This window comes from Rhinopithecus roxellana, chromosome 12, assembly GCF_007565055.1.
Source record: "Rhinopithecus roxellana isolate Shanxi Qingling chromosome 12, ASM756505v1, whole genome shotgun sequence".
Taxonomy (NCBI): domain Eukaryota; kingdom Metazoa; phylum Chordata; class Mammalia; order Primates; family Cercopithecidae; genus Rhinopithecus; species Rhinopithecus roxellana.
In genome coordinates, this window is record NC_044560.1 from 119,811,919 (window position 1) to 119,834,321 (window position 22,403).

Consider the following 22,403-nt stretch of genomic DNA (forward strand, 5'->3'; position numbering starts at 1 on the left):
TAACCGAGCTATAAAATCAACGTATGGTTCTCTTGGTCCCTGTTTTATAGCAGTAAAGGAAGGGTATTGTTCTCCACCTGAAGTGATTTTTTCCCAAGCTCTAAAGCACACTCCTCTAAGCTGTTCTATGGCATCATCCTGCATGACCAGTTGTTGCATCTAAACCAGCCCAGCCGCCAACCCCTAAAAGTTGGTCTGCAGTTATATTAATTTGAGGTTGGGCCTGGACATTGCGAGCAGCCTGAATGGAAGCTTCATCCGCCCACCAAGTTTTAAACTGTAAGAACTGAGCAGGAGTTAGATAAGCTCGAGTAAGAGAGTCCCAGTCAGTAGGAATCACCTGACTGGAAACAGCAACATTCTTTAACAGTCCCATTACAAAAGGAGAACCTGGTCCATCCTGATTTATAGCTTGTTTAAATTCTTTGAGTAATTTAAAAGGAAAAGGCTCAAATGTAGCTGCAATATTTCCCTGTTGATCTGGGGGGTGTATTCTAACAAGGAACTGCTAAGCCTCTAAATCACCCTCTCGTCTAGCTTGCTGAATTCCTGCCTGAATAGAACTAAGGGCGGTTGCTCAAGGTGCTGCTCGAACAGTCACTGGGGCAACTACTTTTCACTCAATGTCCTCTGGAAAAGAAAGATCTGGAGAGTCTTTTTCTTCAAAATAATAAGGAGGGGGTGCTGAAGGGTAGGGATGAACCTCTCCTTCCTTTGCCGCTTTAGCTGGCAAATAAACATGCTCAGTAACCTCTTCTGTTACTTCGTTACAGTCTCATTCCTCCTCCTCATCAGTGTGAAAAAGTTCCAAGGTGGAACAAACCAGACCCCACACCTGTCCCATTGTTACCCTGACACTTCCGAGCTCCCCTTCTTACCCACCACGGGGATTGCTTTAAGAGTACTCGGGTGTCCTCCAGCTAGTTTTCCGTTCCAACCATCGCTCTGGCGACCCTTTGACCTGGATTCGAGCCCCCATGAATGGACGCCAGCTGCCGAAACCAGCTCGGTCGGGGAGACCCTGACCCAGAGGCGCTAGAGAAATTAAAGACACACACACAGAAATATAGAGATGTAAAGTGGGAAATCAGGGGTCTCACAGCCTTCAGAGCTGAGAGCCCGAACAGAGATTTACCCACGTATTTATTAACAGCAAACCAGTCATTAGTATTGTTTCTGTAGATACTATATTAACTAAAAGTATCCCTTATGGGAAACGAAGGGATGGGCCGACTTAAAGGAATAGGTTGGCCTAGTTAACTGCAGCAGGAGCATGTTCTTAAGGCACAGATCGCTCATGCTATTGTTTGTGGCTTAAGAATGCCTTTAAGTGGTTTTCTGCCCTGGGAGGAGCCAGGTGTTCCTTGCCCTCATTCCTGTAAACTCACAACCTTGTAGCATGGGCGTTAGGGCCATTATGAACATGTTATAGTGCTGCAGCGATTTTGTTTATGGCCAGTTTTGGGGCCAGTTTATGGCCAGAATTTTGGGGGCTTGCTCCCAACAGAAACAGAAATTAGAATGGTGGTTTCCAAGGACTGGGGGAGGTGAGATGTTACTCAATGAGTATAAAGCTTCTATTATGTAAGATAATTAAGTTCTATATATGTAGCAACTTGAATATATCTCCAGAGAATTGTGCTGAATGAAAAAAGCCAATCACACCATTCAGATACTGTATGATTCCATTTGTATAACATTCTTGAAATGACACAATTGTATATATGGAGGACAGACTAATAATCCAGTCTGGAGGAAAGTGAGTGTGGCTATAAAAGGGCAAGATGATGGATCCTTGTGGAAATATTGGAAGAGATCCTTGCAATGGAAATATTCTGTCTCTTGAATGGACTGACATCAGTATCCTACTTGTGATATTGCAAGATGTTGCCCTTGGGTGAAATTATCTAGGAGACATAGGTCTCTCTCTATGATTTCTGTATTATGTTTTACAAGTTGACGTGAACAAATCCACATTTATCTCTGAATAAAAGATTTCACTTAAATACATCATTAGTCACCACCTAAGGTTAGCTGCTATTGACAGTTTTGTGGCCACTCAGACATTCAGCAAATGTTTTTAAACTTGGCTTTGTGGTTTACTATAGAAAAGGGCCTCAGCCAGGCACCCGGTTCCTACCTTTCCTCTTGTGTAAGCTCCCCTGTCTGTATTACCCAACTCATCTGAAAAGTAGCTTGGCTGTGAAGACTGTTTATAAATCATAAGGCGTGGAGACCGGGGCCAGAACAAAGGAAACTCAGAACAAGGATTGATGCTTTTTTTTATATTTAAAGATAAAGGGAATTGACATTTAGTTTAAAGATCTAGTTGTCTTTTATTTGCAATTCTAGAATCCAGCCACACCTCCTTCTATAAAATAGAACTAGTGTTCTGGTGATCCAAGCAGAGGAATATGGCTTCATACACAGAAACGGGCTGAGGAAAGCAGAAACAGAACAAAAGTGGATGGGTCATTTCAAAGTTACTTTACCTGTCAAGGTTAAAGCAAAGGGGATTTCTTTTATCATGACTGCTAAAACTGGCCTGTTTGGGACTTGGCTATTCTCTCTCTCTCTCTCTCTCTCTCTCTCTCTCTCTCTCTCTCTCTCTCTCTCTCTAACTTAGTTGGAGTTGGTGGCCTGGAACTTCAGCATGAGTAGCTCCATTTCGGTTTGATCTGTTGGGCCTAGTGCAGGAACTCAGTCCAATTCAATAGTCTCCTATACATTTTATTCTACACCTATGCTCATTTTCTTCTTTGCATATCTGTATGCTTTGCAAATGTTCTACAAATAAGCATGATTATCAGGTTTAAAGTTGCCTGGGATGGTCCCTCAGTCCAGTCCATTGGCTGGACTGCAGAAATGTCTGCAGCAGATGTGACACGCCTCTTTTATTCCCCTCATTTATCTGCCTCCACCCATCCCTTGTCCTTTTCTATTTTCCCTCCTCCTTCTTCTTACCCATTCTTTCCTCTCTTCCTCTTCAGCCTGTCCTGCCCTCCCTAACTCGACTTTCTCTTTCCTCCTTTTCCCACCCTTTTCTTCCTCCTTGTAGTTCTTGCCACCTTCTCATCCCCCTTTCCACCCTTTCTTCTTTCCTCCTCGCCTTCTCCATTCTCTTCCTTTCCTGCCTCCCTGCCCCTCCCTCCTCCCACCTCCCTCCCTCTTCTTTCTGTTGGTTCTTCTCTCTGACCTGTTCTTTTCCCTTAGTCTCTCCCCAGCCCTTCCTTCTTCCCCTCCACCCTTCTTCCAACCCCTCCTCCTTCTCCATCTCTTCCTCCTTCTCCATCTCTTCTTCCTCCTCCTCCCTAGCTCTCCTCCCCAAGTCCCTCCCCTCCTATCTCTTCTCCCCGCTCCTCCCCATCCCTCCTCCCCTTCCATCCTTCCCACTCCTCCTACTTTTCTCCCTCCTCCCCCTTTCCTCCTCCTCGCCCCTCCTTTCCCTCCATCCTTCTTCCCACCCTTCTCCCCTCCGTCTGTTCTCTCTCCTCCCCTTTCTCTGCCTCCTCCCCCTCAATCCTCCCTCTTGCCCCCGCCTCCTTGGCCGCGGTGGCCTCTGGGAGCTAGAGGAGCTCAGTTGGCTCCGCTCGGCTCCGCTCGGCTGGGGGCAGGGCTTCGCTGAAAAAGCCCGAGGGGAAGTGACGTGCGCGGGCTTCTGGGAAGCGTAGTCCGGCGCAGTCCGCGCAGGCGCATTGCGGCCGGGCGGGCCTAGCGGGCGCGGTCATTGTCCTGGCAGAGCGGCTAGCGGGTGAGTGTGGCTGCGGGGTCCCGCCCACCCTTTACCTGTGTCGGGGGCCATACGCCGGCCCCGGGTAGGGCACAGCCTCGGGGAGAGGGCGTGCAGGCCCAGGTACGGGGAGTGCAGGGCTGGGTGCAGGTCCAGAGCATGCGGGCGCAGGGGAGGGCGTGCAGGCCGGGACCGAGGGGCGCCTGGAGCGGCCGAGCGGCCGAGGAGAAGCTGAGGGGAGGCTGAGGGGCTGAGGAGAGGCTGAAGGGCTGAGGAGAGGCTGAAGGGCTGAGGAGAGGCTGAAGGGCTGAGGAGAGGCTGAGGAGAAACTGAGGAGAGGCTGAAGGGAGGCTGAGGGACTGAGGGGAGGCTGAGGGGCTGAGGGGAGCCTGAGGGGCTAAGGGGAGGCTGAGGGACTGAGGGGAGGCTGAGGGGCTGAGGGGAGGCTGAGGGGCTGAGGGGAGGCTGAGGGGAGACTGAGAGGCTGAGGGGAGGCTGAGGGGCTGAGGGGAGGCTGAGGGGCTGAGGGGAGGCTGAGAGGCTGAGGGGAGACTGAGGCTGAGGGGAGGCTGAGGGGAGGCTGAGGGGCTGAGGGGAGGCTGAGAGGCTGAGGGGAGACTGAGAGGCTGAGGGGAGACTGAGAGGCTGAGGGGAGGCTGAGGGGCTGAGGGGAGGCTGAGAGGCTGAGGGGAGGCTGAGGGGCTGAGGGAAGGCTGAGGGGCTGAGGGGAGACTGAGGGGCTGAGGGGAGACTGAGGGGAGGCTGAGGGACTGAGGGGAGGCTGAGGGGCTGAGGGGAGGCTGAGGGGAGGCTGAGGGACTGAGGGGAGGCTGAGGGGAGACTGAGGGGCTGAGGGGAGGCTGAGGGGCTAAGGGGAGGCTGAGGGGAGGCTGAGGGACTGAGGGGAGGCTGAGGGGAGGCTGAGGGGCTGAGGGGAGACTGAGGGGAGACTGAGGGGCTGAGGGGAGGCTGAGGGACTGAGGGGAGGCTGAGGGACTGAGGGGAGGCTGAGGGGAGACTGAGGGGCTGAGGGGAGGCTGAGGGGAGGCTGAGGGACTAAGGGGAGGCTGAGGGGAGACTGAGGGGCTGAGGGGAGGCTGAGGGGCTGAGGGGAGGCTGAGGGGCTGAGGGGAGACTGAGGGGCTGAGGGGAGGCTGAGGGGCTGAGGGGAGGCTGAGGGACTGAGGGGAGGCTGAGGGACTGAGGGGAGGCTGAGGGACTGAGGGGAGGCTGAGGGGAGACTGAGGGGCTGAGGGGAGGCTGAGGGGCTGAGGGGAGGCTGAGGGGCTGAGGGGAGACTGAGGGGCTGAGGGGAGGCTGAGGGGCTGAGGGGAGGCTGAGGGGCTGAGGGGAGGCTGAGGGGAGACTGAGGGGCTGAGGGGAGGCTGAGGGGCTGAGGGGAGGCTGAGGGGCTGAGGGGAGGCTGAGGGGAGACTGAGGGGCTGAGGGGAGGCTGAGGGGCTGAGGGGAGGCTGAGGGGCTGAGGGGAGGCTGAGGGGCTGAGGGGAGGCCTGGGCCAGGAAGGGAGAGGCGTGACTGGGTTGGAGGTAGTAAAGTTGCATGGACAGCAGGGCCATCCTGGGGAGAAGGTGGCCTGTGTGAGAGACGGGCGGTGCATATCATCCTGAGGATGAGGCTGAGCCTTTGTGGATATTGTGAAGGTGTCCGTGTGGGTCTGTATGTGTGTGTGAGACAGATTGTGTCGTCCTGAGGGTATGGCTGTGTCTCTGGAGATTGTGAGGGTGTGTGTGTGTGTGAGAGAGAGAGAAACTGCGTGTCGTCCAGATGCTGGGTCTGTGAATGAATGTGAATGTGTCCATGTGTGTCCATGTGGGTTATGTGTGGTAATGTGTGTGTGTGTTTGTCCCACTTCTACAGAGTCTTGGTCTCTCTGTGGAGCTGTGTCTCTCCGGGTCTCTGCCTATGCATGTGTGGTGATATCTCTGAGTGACTGCCTGTGTCCTTGTCTTTGGTGTTGTGGGTGTGTCAGCCTTGATCTCTGTCCATGGGTGTCTCTGTGTGAGGGTTCCCTCTGGGTGTCCACTATGTCTGGTCTTTCCATGCATGTCTCTTGGCATGAGTGTAGGGGTGTGTCTCTCCAGGGTCCAGTCCTGTCGGGATCTTTCCCTATCTCTGTGTGTCCACCTGTGTCTGAGTGTTTCTTGATGTTTGCGTGTGACTCCGCAGAGGTGGATGCATCTGGGTGTGCCTCTTCCAAAGACTGTATGCCTGGACAAGGGGGCCTAGCAGAGCCACTACCTTCTCACCCCACACTTCTCCTAGTCTGCCCGCCCACAGTTCCCTGGGTTTTTCCTGCCCATAGAAGGCTCTGGAGGCATAGGGGCCTGGGAGTGACAGGGGCAGGGTGGAGGAGGGGAAAAGGAAGGCTGTTTCTTCTGCCTTCCACAGGATCTTCTTAAAGGGGAATCAGACTCCTAAAGGGTCTCTGTGCCCTGCTCTGTTCTGACCAAGGAGAGGTTGATTTGTTCACAGAATGTGTTTGCAGCCAGTGCTGGCCATTTATAGGTGTCCCAGTAACTCTGAGGTAGGGACCATCATCATCCTTATCTTACAGACAGGGAAACTGAGTCTCAGACTAAGTGACTCACTCAAGGTTACCTCAGGCATCCAGGTTCCACAGCCCCCACAATTAACCACTAGACAAATGGGAGATCCCTTTTTTCCCTTTCCGCTCAGCTGACACAAGGTTGCAGGGTTTTCCCCAAGGGAATCTCCGCTTGGAAACAGTAGAAATGGAAGAAAGGAAGGAAATGCTAAAAAGCTCAGAGGAAGAAGAATCCAGATATAAGGCCAAACCAGGTTCAACAGTCACTGGCAAGTACTCTTGGGCAAGTCACTTCCAGGGCCGCTGTATGATTTTTAAGGGTACTTTGCCTTTATGGACCTCTTGCTCCATTGGCTTTTTAAAGCACTAAAAGTTACATTTTGTTATTTCATTAATAGGAAGACAAATGTAGTCTAGGCTGGATTAGATCTTTTTTATGATTTTAAAAGAAATTAAGACCTTCCTACAGGCCCCTAAAGGTTTCATGGGCCCCAGGCTCTGTGCCTACTGGGTAAGTGGGCTCTGGTCACTGCTGTGGTCTGGCAAAATGGGCCAGTGTTCTTGACCTCATAGGACAGGGGTGAAAGTCAGAGACCACTGATCTGCAAGGAATATATTTTTTTAAATTAAATTCTGTTTCAAAAATGTGTATGGTGATAGGAGGTTTCTACACCCAGGGAAACAGTTCAAAGGAAGATAAAGAAAAAATAATTAATAACCCCTACCCCTTTCTCATTCCCATTCCATGCCCTCCAGATACCAACCCAGCCTCGTTCCACAACCTTTCCCAGGCTGGAAAACGCTGTACAGATGTGTCCACATCCACATGGGTTGGTTTGTTTTTTTCACAAAGGGGCTGAAGTTATGCATAAAACTGGGTAACTTGCTTTTCTCACTTAGTGAAGGAGTGGCCTGCCCCTCCACACCTGTGGGTGCTTCTCGTTTGGTGGAACGAGAGACTTGAGAAAAGAAATAATACACAGAGACAAAGTATAGAGAAAGAAAAGCGGGGCCTAGGGGACCGGTGCTGTGCTTACAGAGGACCCACACCGGCACCAGTCTCTGAGTTCCCTCAGTGTTTATTGCTCAAAAGATAAGGGAGTAAATCAGCAGTAAGACATACAGATACACGGAGATGTTCCATTTCCCAGGGACAGGCAGGAGACAGATGTTTTTCTTTTACTGAGATTTAAGAGAATGGTGATGGCCTTTAACCGCAAGCAGTCTTCAGGCATTTGTTTAACAAAGCACATTCCTTACAGCCCAAAATCCTTTAAACCTTAATTACCACAGCTATGTCTCTTGTAAGGACAAGGTTGGGGGTAGGGTCACAGATTAACAGCATCTCAAATACAGAGCCAAATGGAGTCTCTTAAATTTACTTCTTTCTATATAAACACAGTAACAGGCTGACCTCTCTTTTCCCCACAACTTAGTGAAACCACAGACATGTCAACAGATGCAGAACTAACTGCAAGATGCAGAACTAACTCTGCTTCACAGAGGCGACCTGATACTTCGTACTATGGAGACCCTACCATTGATTTGATTCCTTTAGTAATTTTATTAATTTTGTTTTCAGGGTGTGGTTTTTTTTTTTTTTTCTTTCCTCTAGAAACAATGCTGCCGTAAATATTTTTTTTTCCTGTATGTAACTTTTACACGGAGCTTTATTGGTGTGGGCAGATTCCCAGGAACAGGGTTGCTGGGTTATGGGATTTGTGTATTGCCCGCTCACTTTCCAGAAAAATGTTGAGCGACTCACATTCCCTCACCGGTGTGTGAGAGGGCCTGTTCCTTTGAATCCTGGCCAGCACTAGAAGTTAGCTCATCTGTTCATTCAGCTTGATGTCTAAGTGCCTCCTGTGTGTTAGACATTGTCCTAGATGTCAGAAATACAATCTAAAAATGATAATCCCTGCTCCCTGGGGGCTTCTGTTCTCATGGAGGGAAGACAGATGACAAACTTGAAAACAACTATTTAAAAAAAGACTGTTGTCAATAGTGGTTTGTACTGCAAGAAAATAGAGGGGGAGAGAGTTGCTGCTTGAGGTCAGGTGATTGGGGGTGGAGGACTTCTCCAAGGAAGTAACATTGGAGCTGACCAGGAAGTGGGGCTAGGCATGGGAAGAGCACTCCCTTCAGAGGGAACAGCAGATGCAAAGGCCAGGGTGCCTGGGCCCAAGCATGGGAGAGGGGAGTAGAGGAGATGGAAGAGGAGAGGCCATGGGGGCACATTGTAAGGGCTGTGTGGGCGGCAGTGAAGACTTTGAGTGATTTCTAATGGTGGGGGAAGCCAAGGAAGAGTTTTGAAGAGTTTTAACCCAGAGGACGTTTTCACTGAGTGATTACAGTTGGCCAGGTGTGGTGCATGTGTACAGGTGTTAAGTGGTAGGACCCCGGAGCCCACACCTTTGTGATCCTTTTGTTCTACAACAGGGCTTCTCAGCCTCCACACTACCGACCTTGGGGCCTAATCATTCTTTGTTGTGGGGCCCGTCCCGTGCATTGTATGATGTTTAGCAGCATCCCCAGTCTCTACCCACTGAATGCCCATAGTATTCCCCTGCCAAATTATGACAATTTGGCAAATGTCTCCAGACTTTGACAAATGTCTCCGGGGCGGGGGGGACAAAATTGTTCCCGGTTAAGTACCAAAGGCTTCTGCCAACTTGGCCATATATATACTCCCCTACAATTAAAATTACTTTTCACTTGTGGAAGTTGGGGCCATTTGGCCTAAGAAAGGCTCTTCTTTGTCTTAGTGGTTCTTACGCTTTCAGAGGTGTCAGAATCTCCTGGGAAACTTGTTTAGAAATACTGATTCAGGAGCCCTACCTAGGTAGTTTGATTCAGAGAATCTGGGAGAGGGGGTAGGAATATATATTCTGAGTGATATTTTAATAAGCATCCCCAGCGATTCTGGTACTTTGAGCTAAAAGAGTATTGTGTTGGAGAGGACTGAGGTTTTTCTGGGTGATCCTGAAGGGTTGGAGATGTAGAGAGGCATGTTTCTGTTTATAGCAGAAGAAAAACTTATTTCCAGTCAGAGGTATTGGTGGCACGGGTAGTGAGCCCCCGTCACGGGAGAAACCAGGACTGAGCCAACATGTCTCAAACTCCAAAAATTTGTCCTAACCTGTGCCATGGATCCTATTTTTTTACTTTGCCATTTACTTGAATTGGCTCACTGATTTTTTTTTTTTTTTATTTAAATCAAGTTAGTTTAAAAGGGCATTCTGTGTGACTGCTGTAAAAAGAAGCTGAGTTTTGCTGTAAGAAGGGAAACAAACATTAAAACAAATGGAAGTAAAGCCAGCTAGTTCTCATGAGATATTATGGTCACCCTAAATTTGGGTCCTGAACCCTGCTTTTCTTTTTAATTTTAATTTTTAATTTTTGTGGGTATGTAGTGGGTTTATATATTTATGGAGTACATGAGGTATTTTGATACAGGCATACAATGTGTAATAATCACATCAGGATAAATGGGGTATCTGTCACCTCAAGGATTTATCCTTTGTGTTACAAACAATCTGATTATACTTTTAGTTATTTTTAAATGTATCATTAAATTATTATTGATCATAGTCACCCTGTTGTGCTATCAAATACTAGGTCTTATTTATTCTTTGTGTGTATGTGTTTTTTGTTGTTGTTTGTGTATTTTGTTGTTGTTTGTTTTGAGATGGAGTCTCGCTTTGTTGCCAGGCTGAAGTGCAGTGGCGCCATCTTGGCTCACTGCAACCCTTTGTATTTTTTTTTTTTTTTTTTTTGAGACGGAGTCTCGCTCTGTGGCCCAGGCTGGAGTGCAGTGGCCGGATCTCAGCTCACTGCAAGCTCCGCCTCCCGGGTTTACGCCATTCTCCTGACGCAGCCTCCCGAGTAGCTGGAACTACAGGCGCCCGCCACCTCGCCCGGCTAGTTTTTTGTATTTTTTAGTAGAGACGGGGTTTCACCGTGTAGACCAGGATGGTCTTGATCTCCTGACCTCGTGATCCGCCCGTCTCGGCCTCCCAAAGTGCTGGGATTACAGGCTTGAGCCACCGCGCCCGGCCCCTTTGTGTTTTTTTAATATCCATTCGGCATCCCCACATTCCCCCTACCACTCCACTACCCTTCCCAGCCTTTGGTTTCTTCATCGTTCTAGTCTCTATCTCCATGAGTTTAATTGTTTTAATTTTTAGCTCACACAAGTAAGTGAGAACATGCAAAGTTTGTCTTTTTATGCCTGGCTTATTTCACTTAACATAATGACCTCTATGTTGTTGCAGATGACAGGATCTTATTCTCCTGCTTTTCTTTTGTTTCAAGGGGTGAGTGAGGGGTTGCAGGGATGTTAAGATACCTCTCCACTTGAGACTTTTTCCTGAGCTTGTCAGGAGAACTGAAAGAGAATTGAACCAAGCTGCATTTCTCCAGGCGAATCTGGCTCTGAGAGCCCCTGGGTGGAAGTTCCTTACACTCATATCTGCTAGTTGAACCTCATGGTAACCCCATGAAGTCTGGGGGAAGTACCCAAAGAGGCCCCAGGTGGTTCTGGGGCATCTCAGGGGGCCTCGGTCCAGCACTCACACTGAAGGAGGGATCCGGGCAGGCCACTGGGAGAAGGCAGGGTGTCCGGTGGCCCTCAGCAGCCTGCGGGAATATGTGTGAGTGGATGTGTGTTGACTGTATCTGTAGGAGTGTGCATGGGAGTGCATTTGTGAGGCATTGTAGCCTAGTGGCTAAGCATGTGGACCCAGACGTACTCTGCCTGACTCCAGTCCCAGCTTTGCAATCTTGAGCAAGTGGTTTAATCTTCTCGGGCCCCAGTCTCCTCATCCGTGAAATGGGTGAGTAGACGTAGTACCTACCTTCCAGGATGGTTAGAACATCAACTGAGATACGTTCAAGTACCCTACATGCAGTAAGCCCTCTAAATACTCACTGTTGGTGTGTGTGTATGTGTGTCTGTCTGTCTCTGCTTGTCTCTCAGTGTGTGTGGTTTGTCCCGTCTACATATGTGAGGCCAGCCTAGACTTGGTCTCTCAGCATGCCTCCGTCTCTCTTCTCCCTACAGCCCTGTTGGCCCCCTAGGCCTGTCTTCCTGTTCACCGTGGGCAGCAGAGGGATGGCTGCTCAGCTGCTGACTGATGAGGCACTGGTGAGTCATATTGCCCTGTCACTCTCCTTTCCAAAGGCTGGATTCCTGCCTTGGGTGAGCTTCTGCTGCTCGAACCCTCTCCAAGGCCCCCAGTCCCATCTTCTGGGGCTGTGTCTGTCCTGATGAGGAGGGCTGTGCTTACAGATGATGCTGACCCTGGCTGTGGGGTCAGTTGTGGGGGACAGGGAAGCTTTGGAATGGCCAAACTAGCTCTCTGGACTCTCAGGAGACATAGGTGGGCACCTGTGGGAAGTGGTGGTTTAGATATGTGACACTGAGTGAAAAAACTCGTGCAAGACCATGCTGGATGTGTCACCTTTAAAATGGGCAGACACACTAAATGCTCCTTGTGGATGCCTACATGTGTGATGAAAGTACAAAAGCTTATGGGAATGAGGCCCACAAATTCACCCATGATTTTACCCAAAAGATAATCACTCTGGAATGTTTGAGTCTGGCTAAGCAATTTTAATATTAAAGATTGCTTTTTCATCAGAGATCTCATCCTCAGCATTTCTCCACATCATTAAAAACTCCTTTGTAACATCCATTTTAATGACCACATAAAAGTGTTGTTCAGTGGCCATACCCTGGTTTACTTAATGGTTCCTCTGTTGTCGGACCTTTATTGGTTTCCAAGTATTCTTTTTTTGGTTATAAACAGTGTCGTGGGGGACACTGGGCATAAATCTTTCCTTGTATCTTATATGATTTCTTTAGGAGCAGTTCCTTGAAGAGGAAGATTGGGTTGGGTGTTTTTGAGGTATTTTGATACTACTTTCCAAATCAGTTATGGCGGTAGGTATTCCCACCAGCGTGTCTGAGCAGGTCTCCGCTGGTTTATATGGTTGTTGTCAGGCATTTATTCTGCATGTTGGATATATTTAGACTGGTGTAATATTGCACCATTGTAATCAATGATTATGGATATAAATGATGAAAGCTATAAACCATGAGCCTGAGAGGGCACAAGTGGTGCCAAGTGATTTCTTTCTGAGTAGCACTGTTTGTATTATTAGTGAAGTTCAAGTCTTAGAAAATGTTTACTGGCCATTTCTGTGGGCAGGGAAATGATCCATCTTGTGCTTTACCAGTCTACAGGAATCTGAGTATGCTTTAAAGACTTTACAGAAGTAAATGTGTGTGTGTAAATATTTGTTGCAAATATTCTTCCCAGATTTGCTTTTTGTTTCTTTATTTTGCCTTATTTTTTCATAAAAATATGAAAAAAGCATTTCATATTTTTAAAATCAAATCTGTTGGTTTCTCCCACTGTGGTGTCTTTCTTCCTCTTTAAGCTGTGAAAGGGTTTCTCCATCCACAGGTCACATAGCAGCTATATTTTCTTCCTTTTTGCCATTTATCATTTGAATGTTAACAATGAACTTTTGAATCTACCTGTAATTTATTTTGCTATATAAATGTGTCGATTGACGTATTTGGGAGGTTTGGTTTATTCTGTCTTCATTTATTTGATAACCTTTGTTGAGGTACACATCACGTACCACAAAGTGTACAATTCATTGATTGTGGGTACATTCACAGAGTTGTGTTAACCATCATCACAGTCAATTTCAGAATATTTTCATCGTCCTGAAAAGGAGCTGAGTACCCATTGGCACTCATTTCCATTTTCCCCCATCAGTCCGCGGCCCCTGGCAACCGATAATCAGCTTTCTGTCTCTATGAATTTGACTATTCTGGACATTTCAGATAAATGGAATCATACACTGTGTGGTCTTTTGTGACTAGCTTCTTTCGCTTAGCATAATATTTACAAGGTTCATCTATGTGGTTCATTCCTTTTTTTGACTGAACAATATTCCACTGCATGGTTATACACATTTTATTTATCCTTTCATCAGTTGATGGACATTTGGGTTGTTTCCACTGTTTGGCTATTATAAATAATGCTATGAACATTCATGTATACGTCTTTGAACATATGTTCTCAGTTCTCTTGGGTGTGTACCTGGAAGTGGAATGTTGGGTTTCATATGGTTAACTCTGTTGAACCATTAAAGGAACCACCAGACTGTTTTCCTAAGCGATTGCACCATGATGCCTTCATTTTTATCTCATCTGTGATTCTTGCCTTGAGTTCTTCTTTTACTTACATTACTTAGAAAGATTTGTTGTTTGTTTTTATTTCAACAGGGTTGGGAGTTTTGGTTTAAGTTTGGTTTTTTAAAAATTACTGCTAGTGTAATTACATCCTGATTTTTTAAAAAATTGAGCCTGTCTGGTTTCAGCTCTTTCAAGTTTTCCCTATGGTGAAACGGTTTGTGTCATTAGACAGGAAACAGAAAAAGGTAGAGTACTAGAAAAAGTGGCCTTGGACACGTACATGCAGAGAACTCAGAGGCCCTTTGTAGCACTTCTGTCCCAACACGATGGGCTCCCAGACCTGGAAGGCTGTGTTCTGTGTCTCAGCACAACTCTGGTGCCAGTCTGGGCTTGGTGCCTGGAGACTGCTCAGTGAATAGTTACTGAGTGAATTAGGTGGGTATACTTAGGGAAGACTTCCAGAAGGAATTGTTATATTACAATTTTGTTAAATAAATAAATATAGGGGTGAGAGGGAACTTTTGGAGGTAATGGATCCATTTATGGCCTTGATGGTGGTGATGGTTTCATGGGGGTGTATGCATCTGCTAACTCATCAAGTTATGTACATCATTAAATATGTACAGCTTTTTCTATATCAGTCACACCTCAATCAAGTAGTTTAAATTTTTAGAAAAGGAGGAATTACTAGCTGGACTGGCTGAAAGATATATTGGGCCAAAAGGTCAAATAATGTCATATAAGGATCTATAGTTGTACATAAGATATATATTAAATATCAAAATTAAATAATAATAGTAAGAGTCGACATTTACTGAGAGCTTCTGCCGTCACACGAGGCACTGTGCCTGGACCATATTTCTACACATTTAACCTTATGACCCTGTGGAGGGGAACGTTGTTATCAGGAAGCCTGCCTCTCATATGAGGCTCAGAAAGAGAAAGACAGTTGTCCAAGGAAACATAGCTTGTGAAGGGAAGAGCCAGGATTCTGTCGCAGAGTGTGGTTCCTGAGCTCACACTCTGAACCACCAGCCCAACCGCTTTCTATCAAAGGTGACCCCTGAGGCAGCTATCCTGAGCCCAAGCCCTAGAAAGGTACCCTAGGACCATGGAGGGACTAGCCAGCGGGGGTGAGGCCTCCCCTTGGGATTTAGTTGGTGGTGGGGAGACTCAGTATCCTGGAGAGAGCCAGCAAGCTCTGGGTGTCAATAACAATAGCTGGCAGTTATTGAGTGCCTGCTCTATGCTATGCACTACCATTCTGAATGTCTTACGTAAATAAGTGGGCAGGTGGGGCCCATGGCAAATTGGAGCTCTCTTGCCCCATCAAAGGGCCAGCCACCACTCAGCTCCAGCCTACAGTGGCCAGATATTCTGGTGTTTAAAGAGAAACTAGAAATTCATTTTCTTGGTAAATTGCGGATTTTTTTTCATGTAACAATTAAAAACAATTTTGAAACCCCCATAGGGCAAAATAGCAATGTGTGCAGCTAGCCTCAGGCCCAGATAATCTCATATGCGGTGCATGCTCAGAGCTCCCATTCTTTCCTTGTGCCATGGGGGTTGTACCACTGACTCAGTTCAGAACAGCAGGTCCCTCTGTAGGACACAGTAGGTCTCTCATTACTCACATACCATGCTGTGAGGAAGCCCAAGCAGCCGTAAGGAAAAGCAATGTAGAGAAAAAGAGATGCCCACCAAGGCCTCAGCTGTGCCATCCCTACCAGCTCAAGAGACAGACATGTATGCAAAGAGGCCAGCAGACTACTCTAGCCCAGCTGCCATCCAGCCACTTCGACACGAGATGCCAGGCACGAACTGCCCAGCTGAACCCATCAACCCCAAAATAGTAATAAATTGTTGTTTTTGAGCCATGAAGTTCTGAGATGGCTGCTACCCAGCAAAATATAACTGGATAGGAAATTTAATCTGTGACCGTGGCTCAAGATCTTCATGTGGTAGAGTCATGCATGGATGATGTGATCAGCCAGCAATAATGTGAGACGTGCAGGCCTTTGTCACACCAGGGAGGAGGTCGACTGTCAAGCACCATCTCTGGAAGTAGCTTCAGGATCACTTGTGATCTATCTGGAAGAGAAGCGCCAGCTGGGACACTCTGCTATATTTATCCAACTGTCTTCTTTATTGGAAAAAGACATGCCATCCATCTCAGGGTCTGATCCAAACTAAGCTGCTCCTTGGCCCTGATGCCGGCTAGATCGGTATTATATGTGGATGAGGCCATCTAGTGTTGGGGCTGAGAGTTGAACTGACTGGGTTTAAAATGCTGCCACTCCCATCTGTGTGACCTCTTGTGCCTCAGTCTCCCCCTTTGTAAAAGAGATGAGCTCATAAAAGTGCCTACATAGTAGGGTTGTTTTAAAGATTAAGTGAGATGATGTGTGCAATGGGCTTAGAACAATACCTGGCATGTAGTATGTGCTTAATGAACGTTAGTTATTTTTATCATTATTTACTAATGAATTAGTATGGAAGAAACCTGGCGCCAATACCATGTCTGTCTTATTCACAGTTGTATGCCCAGTGCCTGGTGCATAACAGGCACTTAATAAATATTGGTCGAATGAATACGTGAATGGGTGAAGTGTCACTCTGTGTGTTTTCAGAAACCAATGAACATATTTAGAATATGTCAGAATATGTATTAGATACCATTGATCTAGAATTCCTGTTTAGGGGATTCAACCATACTTTTCTGGTAGCCCAGAAAATTATAAATTAAAACACCAGTTAAATTTCCTATCCAGTTATATTTTGCTGGGTAGTAACCATCTCGGAACTTCATGGCTCAAAAACAACAATTTATTACTATTTTGGGGTTGATGGGCTCAGCTGGGCAGTTCGTGCCTGGCATCTCTTGTTGGTGGCAGTTGGATGGCAGCTAGGCAAGAGTAGTCTGCTGGCTTCTTTGCTTACATGTCTGTCTCTTGCTCTGGTACGGATGGCACAGCCGAGGCATTAGTGGGCATCTCTTTTTCTCCACATGGATTTTCCTTGTGGCTGTTTGGGCTTCCTCACAGCATGACATGTGAGTAATGAGACACCTCTTGTGATGACTGGCTTCTCCCAGTGCAAGTGTTCCAGGAGGCTGAGGCAGAAGCTGGAAGTCTTCTGTGATCTAGCCTGAGAGTCCCAGAACATTACTTCTGCCAGATTGTATTGGCCAAGCAGGTCCCTCAGGCCAGCCTAGATTCAAGGATAGGGGAACTAGACTCCACTAGTGACGGATTTGAGGCCATTTTCGACCAGTCTACCCACTTAAACCATTGTCTACCAAAACTGACTTACATTGAAAGAGAGTATGAAAATGGGTAATTTGATCCAGCAAAATATCACTGGATCAGAAATTTAACTGGTGTTTTAATTTTCAATTTTCTGGGCTACCAGAAAAGCACGGTTGAATTTTTACCCCCTAAACAGGAATTCTAGATCAATAGTATCTAATACTTATTCTGATGTATTCTAAATGTGTTCATTGATGGTTCCTGGAAAGGTACCCACATTTTCCTTGCTTAGGCAGCAGGACTGGGCATTTCTGATTCACAGCCCTGAGAGTATGAAAATTGAGAGTATGAGAGTTGTATGCTCATTTTGGGCAAATACTCAAAGCAGGTAGCTTTTTTTGTGTCTTCTTATCACATACGATTGCTTTCTCAGGACTGTTCAAGGTACCATGTAAGAAATTTAAGGATTCCATCATTTGCTGTACAAACATTTATTGAGTACCTACTAAGTCCCAGGCACTATTCTAGGACCTGAGGATTCTTTGGTGGCCCAGGCAGACACAACTTCACAACCCCCCATGAGGCAGATGCTGTTATCCCCTTTTAACAGAGGAGGAAACTGAAGCCTGGAGAGGTTAGGTAGTTGAAGATGTTCACTTTCACATATTCACATAGCTAGAAAATGGCCAAGCCAGGGTTTGAAAACAGGTCTTTGTACTTCCCAGACATGCCCTTTAGACACTGCACTGTCTTTCAAAACAAAAAACAAACAAAAACACTCACCTCCCTGTATCAGTTGTCGCTGTGTAACAAGTTATCCCCAAACTCAGCTGCTTAAAGCAACAATTATTTACTATCTTACCCAGTTTCTGAGGGTCAGGAATGGGACAGTGACATGGCTGAGGCTCAAGATCTTCAGTCTTCTCAGGGCTTCCCACGGCTGGAGAATCCTTTCTGAGAGGCTCGCACAGTGGTTAGTGGTGGCACGCCTTAGCTCCTTACTGACATTGGTGGGAGGCTTCAGCTGCTGGTCAGATGGGCCTCTCCAAAGGACTCTACAGGGCAGCTGGCTTGCTCCAAAGAGTAATCCAAGGGAAAAAGGGAGCGTGCCCAGGACCAAAACTGTGATCTTTATAACCTTTTTGTCTTTTTTTTTCCCTAAATGTCTTATTGTGCTAAACTACATGTAACGTAAGATGTGCCATCTTAACCATTTTTAAGTGTACAGTTGAGTGGCATTAAATACTTTCCTAATGTGCAGCACCATCACCATCCATCTCCAGAACTCTTTGATCTTGTAAAACTGAAACTGCAGCCATTAAACAAATACTTTCCATTCCCCTCGCCTCCGCCCCCAGCAGCCACCGTTCCACTTTCTGTCTCTCTGAATTTGACTTGATACTTCATTTAAATCATGGAATCGTGCAGTACTTTACTTCTGTGTCTGGCTTCTTTCGCTGAGCATAGTGTCCCCAAGGTTCACCCTTGTAGCGTGTGTCAGATGTTTTTTTAAAACAGGCTGAATAATATTCCATTGTATACACAGACCACATTTTGCTTATCCACTCATCTGCTTACGTACACTTGGGTTGCTTCCACCTTTTGGCGAGTGTGAATGGTGAGTGTGCATATAACCTTCCCTTGGAAGTGACACCATGCTAACCTCTGCTGTATGTTGTTGATCACACAGAACCACACTGGCACAGTGAAGGGGCTACATAAGGCTGTGGATACCAGGAGTTGGGGATCATTCGGGGCTGCCTTGGAGGCTGCTAACACACACACATATACATAAAACATGAAAATATTCACAGTGTCACTCTGATACGGTTGCTGTTCACATTTTGACACATTTCCTTCCATCTTTTTCCTGTGTATTGTTTTTCATGTGGTTGAGATAAAATGGTATTTATAATTTTGGAAACCCAGAGACAACTCTACATGGAAAAGCTCTGCATAATCTTGTAATGAAAATAGCTATATAATTGGCCATGGGGGTGGGCTATTATTTAATGAATCCCATGCCATGGATGTTATGGTTGTCCAAAGGCTTGCCCATAGAAATAAAATGGAGTGGACATCTTCGTGCATGAAGCTTTACCCAATTTTTGGATTGTCTTGTTGGGACAGATTTCCAGAAATGTCTGAACATTCTAAAGGCATAAAATGTATAATAACATTTTAATTGAAAAAACAATAGGTAAAATGCACCTATTTGAAAATTAGTAAACTGGGAAAATGAATTCTCCCACTTGCCCTCCCCATCTTGAAACCAATGGCATCACCTGCTCTTACCAGATACTATTTTGGTTAAGAGCTTTGTTGAGGTACAATTCACATATCATAAAATCCACCCAAATAAAGTAGACACGTTAACATCCAGTGCTTTTTAGTTTATTTACAGAGTTATGCAAGCATCACCACAATTTTTTTTTTTTTTTTTTTTTTGAGACGGAGTCTCGCTCTGCCGCCCAGGCTGGAGTGCTGTGGCCGGATCTCAGCTCACTGCAAGCTCCGCCTCCCGGGTTCACGCCATTCTCCTGCCTCAGCCTCCCGAGTAGCTGGGACTACAGGCGCCCACCACCTCGCCCGGCTAATTTTTTTGTATTTTTTTTTAGTAGAGACGGGGTTTCACCGTGTTAGCCAGGATGGTCTCGATCTTCTGACCTCGTGATCCGCCCGTCTCGGCCTCCCAAAGTGCTGGGATTACAGGCTTGAGCCACCGCGCCCGGCCCTCACCACAATATTTTTTAAAAATTTTACCACTCCTAAAAGAAACCCCATACCCACTGGCACTCACTCCGCATTTCTCTCCAACCCGCCCTCACCCCTAGGCAACCATATATCTACCTTCATTCTATTTTGCCTATTCTGGACATTGTATATAAATGAGGCATTGAGGCATACAATATGGATTTTGCTTATTCTGGACATTGTATGTAAATGAGGCATACAATATGGTCTTTTGTGTCCAGCATCTTTCACTTGGTGTAATGTTTTCCAGGTTCCTTCATGTTGCAGCGTATGTCAGAGCTGTCGTATGGACGAACCACATGATTTGTCCATTCGTCAGGAGATGGACATTTGAGTTGTTTCCACCTTGGGACTATTGCAAATAACATTGCTATGAGTGTCAGTGTATAGTTTTTGTGTGGCATTCTGTTTTCATTTTTCCTAGGTACCTACCAAGAATGGAAGTCCTAGGTCATAAGGTAACTCGGTGCTTAGTCACTTGAGGAAATGCCAGACTGTTTTACAAAGCAGCTGAACCATTTTACATCCTCACCAGCTGTGTATTCTTACCAGTTTCTTGCATTCACTTCCATAAAAAGTCTGCACCAGCCGGGCACGGTGGCTCACGCCTGTAATCCCAGCACTTTGGGAGTCTGAGGCAGGCGGATCACGAGGTCAGGAGATCAAGACCACGGTGAAACCCCGTCTCTACTAAAAATACAAAAAACCAGCTGGGCGCGGTGGCAGGCACCTGTAGTCCCAGCTACTCGGGAGGCTGAGGCAGGAGAATGGCATGAACCCGGGAGGCGGAGCTTGCAGTGAGCCGAGATCACACCACTGCACTATAGCCTGGGTGACAGAGCAAGACTCCATCAAGAAAAAAAAAATCTGCACCTATATAGGTACATATGTATAAATGTCCCTTATTATTTCCTCTTATGGAAATGTTAACAAACTAGACACACTATTCTGGGCATTGATTTGTTTTTTCATGTAACAGTATATTCAGGAGATCATTCTGCATCTGCAGCTAAGGAGCTGCCCCCCTTTTTTTTTGTTACGGTTGTGTGTATTCCACTGTGGTGGATTCGCTGACCTAATTTAACCAAACCCCTACTGATGGCTATTTGGGATGTGTTCAGTCTTTTTACTTCTTAATCTGATGCTGTAATAAACATCCTTACACATGTATGTTTTTGCATGTGTGTTAAGATAACTGAATTAGTCTAAAGTGTTCAAAAGAATTTGAATATTCGTTTTGATAGATTTTGCTAAATGCTACTCCATAGACATTGTTCCAGTCTGTTCTCCTATCAGGAGTGTCAGAGAGAAATATATCAGTATTTGAGTTGGACAGTGTTTCCTTTCAAGAAGAATGTTGCAGTATTTGTCCTTTTGTGACTGGCGTATTTCACTGAGCAGAATGTCCTCAAGGTTCACCCATGGTGTCGCATGTGTCAGAATTTCCTTCCCTATCAAGTCTGATAAGATTTCATTATATATACAGACCACATTTTGTTCATCTTTTCATCTGTTAGTGTACACTTGGGTTGCTTCCACCTTTTGTGTATTGTGAATGGTGCTGTTAGGAACATGGACGTGCAAATACAGAGTGCACTTGTAACATTCTAAATTAGATTCTGTCCCTCTCCTGCTCAAACCTTCCAAAGAATGAGTAAGAAGGAGCCAGCTTAGGCCAGACCTGAAGGAAGAGCATTTTGGGCAGAGGGAACAGCTAGTGCAAGTGCCCTGAGGTATATTCGAAGAGAGAAGGAAGGCTGGCAGGGCTGGAGCAGAGCCCAAGGGGCGGAGCAGGTGTGGGGACAGGGTGGGGGTCAGAGGTCAGAGTCAGGAATACACATTTGGGCACCACAAGTTTTCATTACCTGCCGCTCTGGGTAGTTCATGAGAGGCAGCAGCCTGTAAGGATGAGACTCGGGCTCTGGAGACAGCCCATGGGGTTCAAAGCATGGCTGTCCCACGCATTAGCTGTATGCTTTGGTCCAGGAATCTACCCTCTCTGTGCCTTGGTTTCTTTTTCTTTTCATTTCTTTATCTCCACCTTCCAGCCTCCCTCCAGTGCCCCCTATTGACAGAGCTTAATGGAGAGTAGCTACTAAGGTAGAAACAGCACCGGATCGCTGAGTCAAAGCCTGCAGACCTCTGTGCAGAGTGTGGAAGGTGGGCTTTGGGGATGAAAGACAATCATTTAATCACTTTTTTGGGGGGGGGGGTTTTTTTTTTTTTTTTTTTTTACTTTAAGTTCTAGGGTACATGTGCATAACGTTCAGGTTTGTTACATATGTATATTTGTGCCATGTTGGTGTGCTGCACTCATCAACTCGTCAGCACCCATCAATTCATCATTTATATCATGTATAACTCCCCAATGCAATCCCTCCCCCCTCCCTAATCACTTTTAAACAGGCATACTATATTATAATGTTAGTGCCTGCCTCGTAGGTCTGTTTTAAGTTAATAATGAATGAATCAATATGTGCCAAGCACAGTATCTGTTTCTCAAGGCTGCTGTAAATAAGTACCACAGAGTGTGCAACTTTAACAAAGGACATTTATTCTGTCACAGTTCTGGAGGCTGGAAGTCCATGATCAGAGTATCTGCAGGACCACACTCCCTCTGAATGCTCAAGGGAAGGCTCTGTTCCAGGCCTGTCTCCCACCTGCTGGCAAGTTCCCTGGCTTGTGGCGGCATAACTCCATTCTTCACACAGCCTTGTCCTTGTGTGCATGTCTGTCTCTGTCCGTATTTTTCCTTTCTGAAATGCAAATTAAAACCACAATGAGACACCACCTTACCCCAGCCAGGATGGCCATTATTAAAAAGTCAAAAAACAATAGATTGGCATGGATGTGGTGAAAAGGGAATGCTTAGACACTGCTGCTGGGAATGTA

The 22,403-nt window shown here is 46.4% G+C and overlaps 1 protein-coding gene across 4 annotated transcripts in view; it reads left to right on the forward strand.

Moving 5' to 3' along the window:
* Positions 1-3,696: 3,696 nt before the first annotated feature.
* Positions 3,697-22,403, forward strand: part of ZNF71 (zinc finger protein 71) — a 31,536-nt gene continuing 12,829 nt past the window's right edge. The window contains exons 1-2 of one of the 4 annotated variants that reach the window (XM_010387032.2): positions 3,697-3,853; positions 11,359-11,442. Coding sequence is in view for 2 of the 4 variants with exons in the window: in XM_030912952.1 (XP_030768812.1) it covers positions 11,410-11,442 (33 nt within the window). In the remaining 2 variants the exon portion in view is untranslated. The remainder of the gene's footprint in view (positions 3,854-11,358; positions 11,443-22,403) is intronic. The other 3 variants (XM_030912952.1, XM_030912954.1, XM_030912953.1) reach the window with 3 other exon arrangements.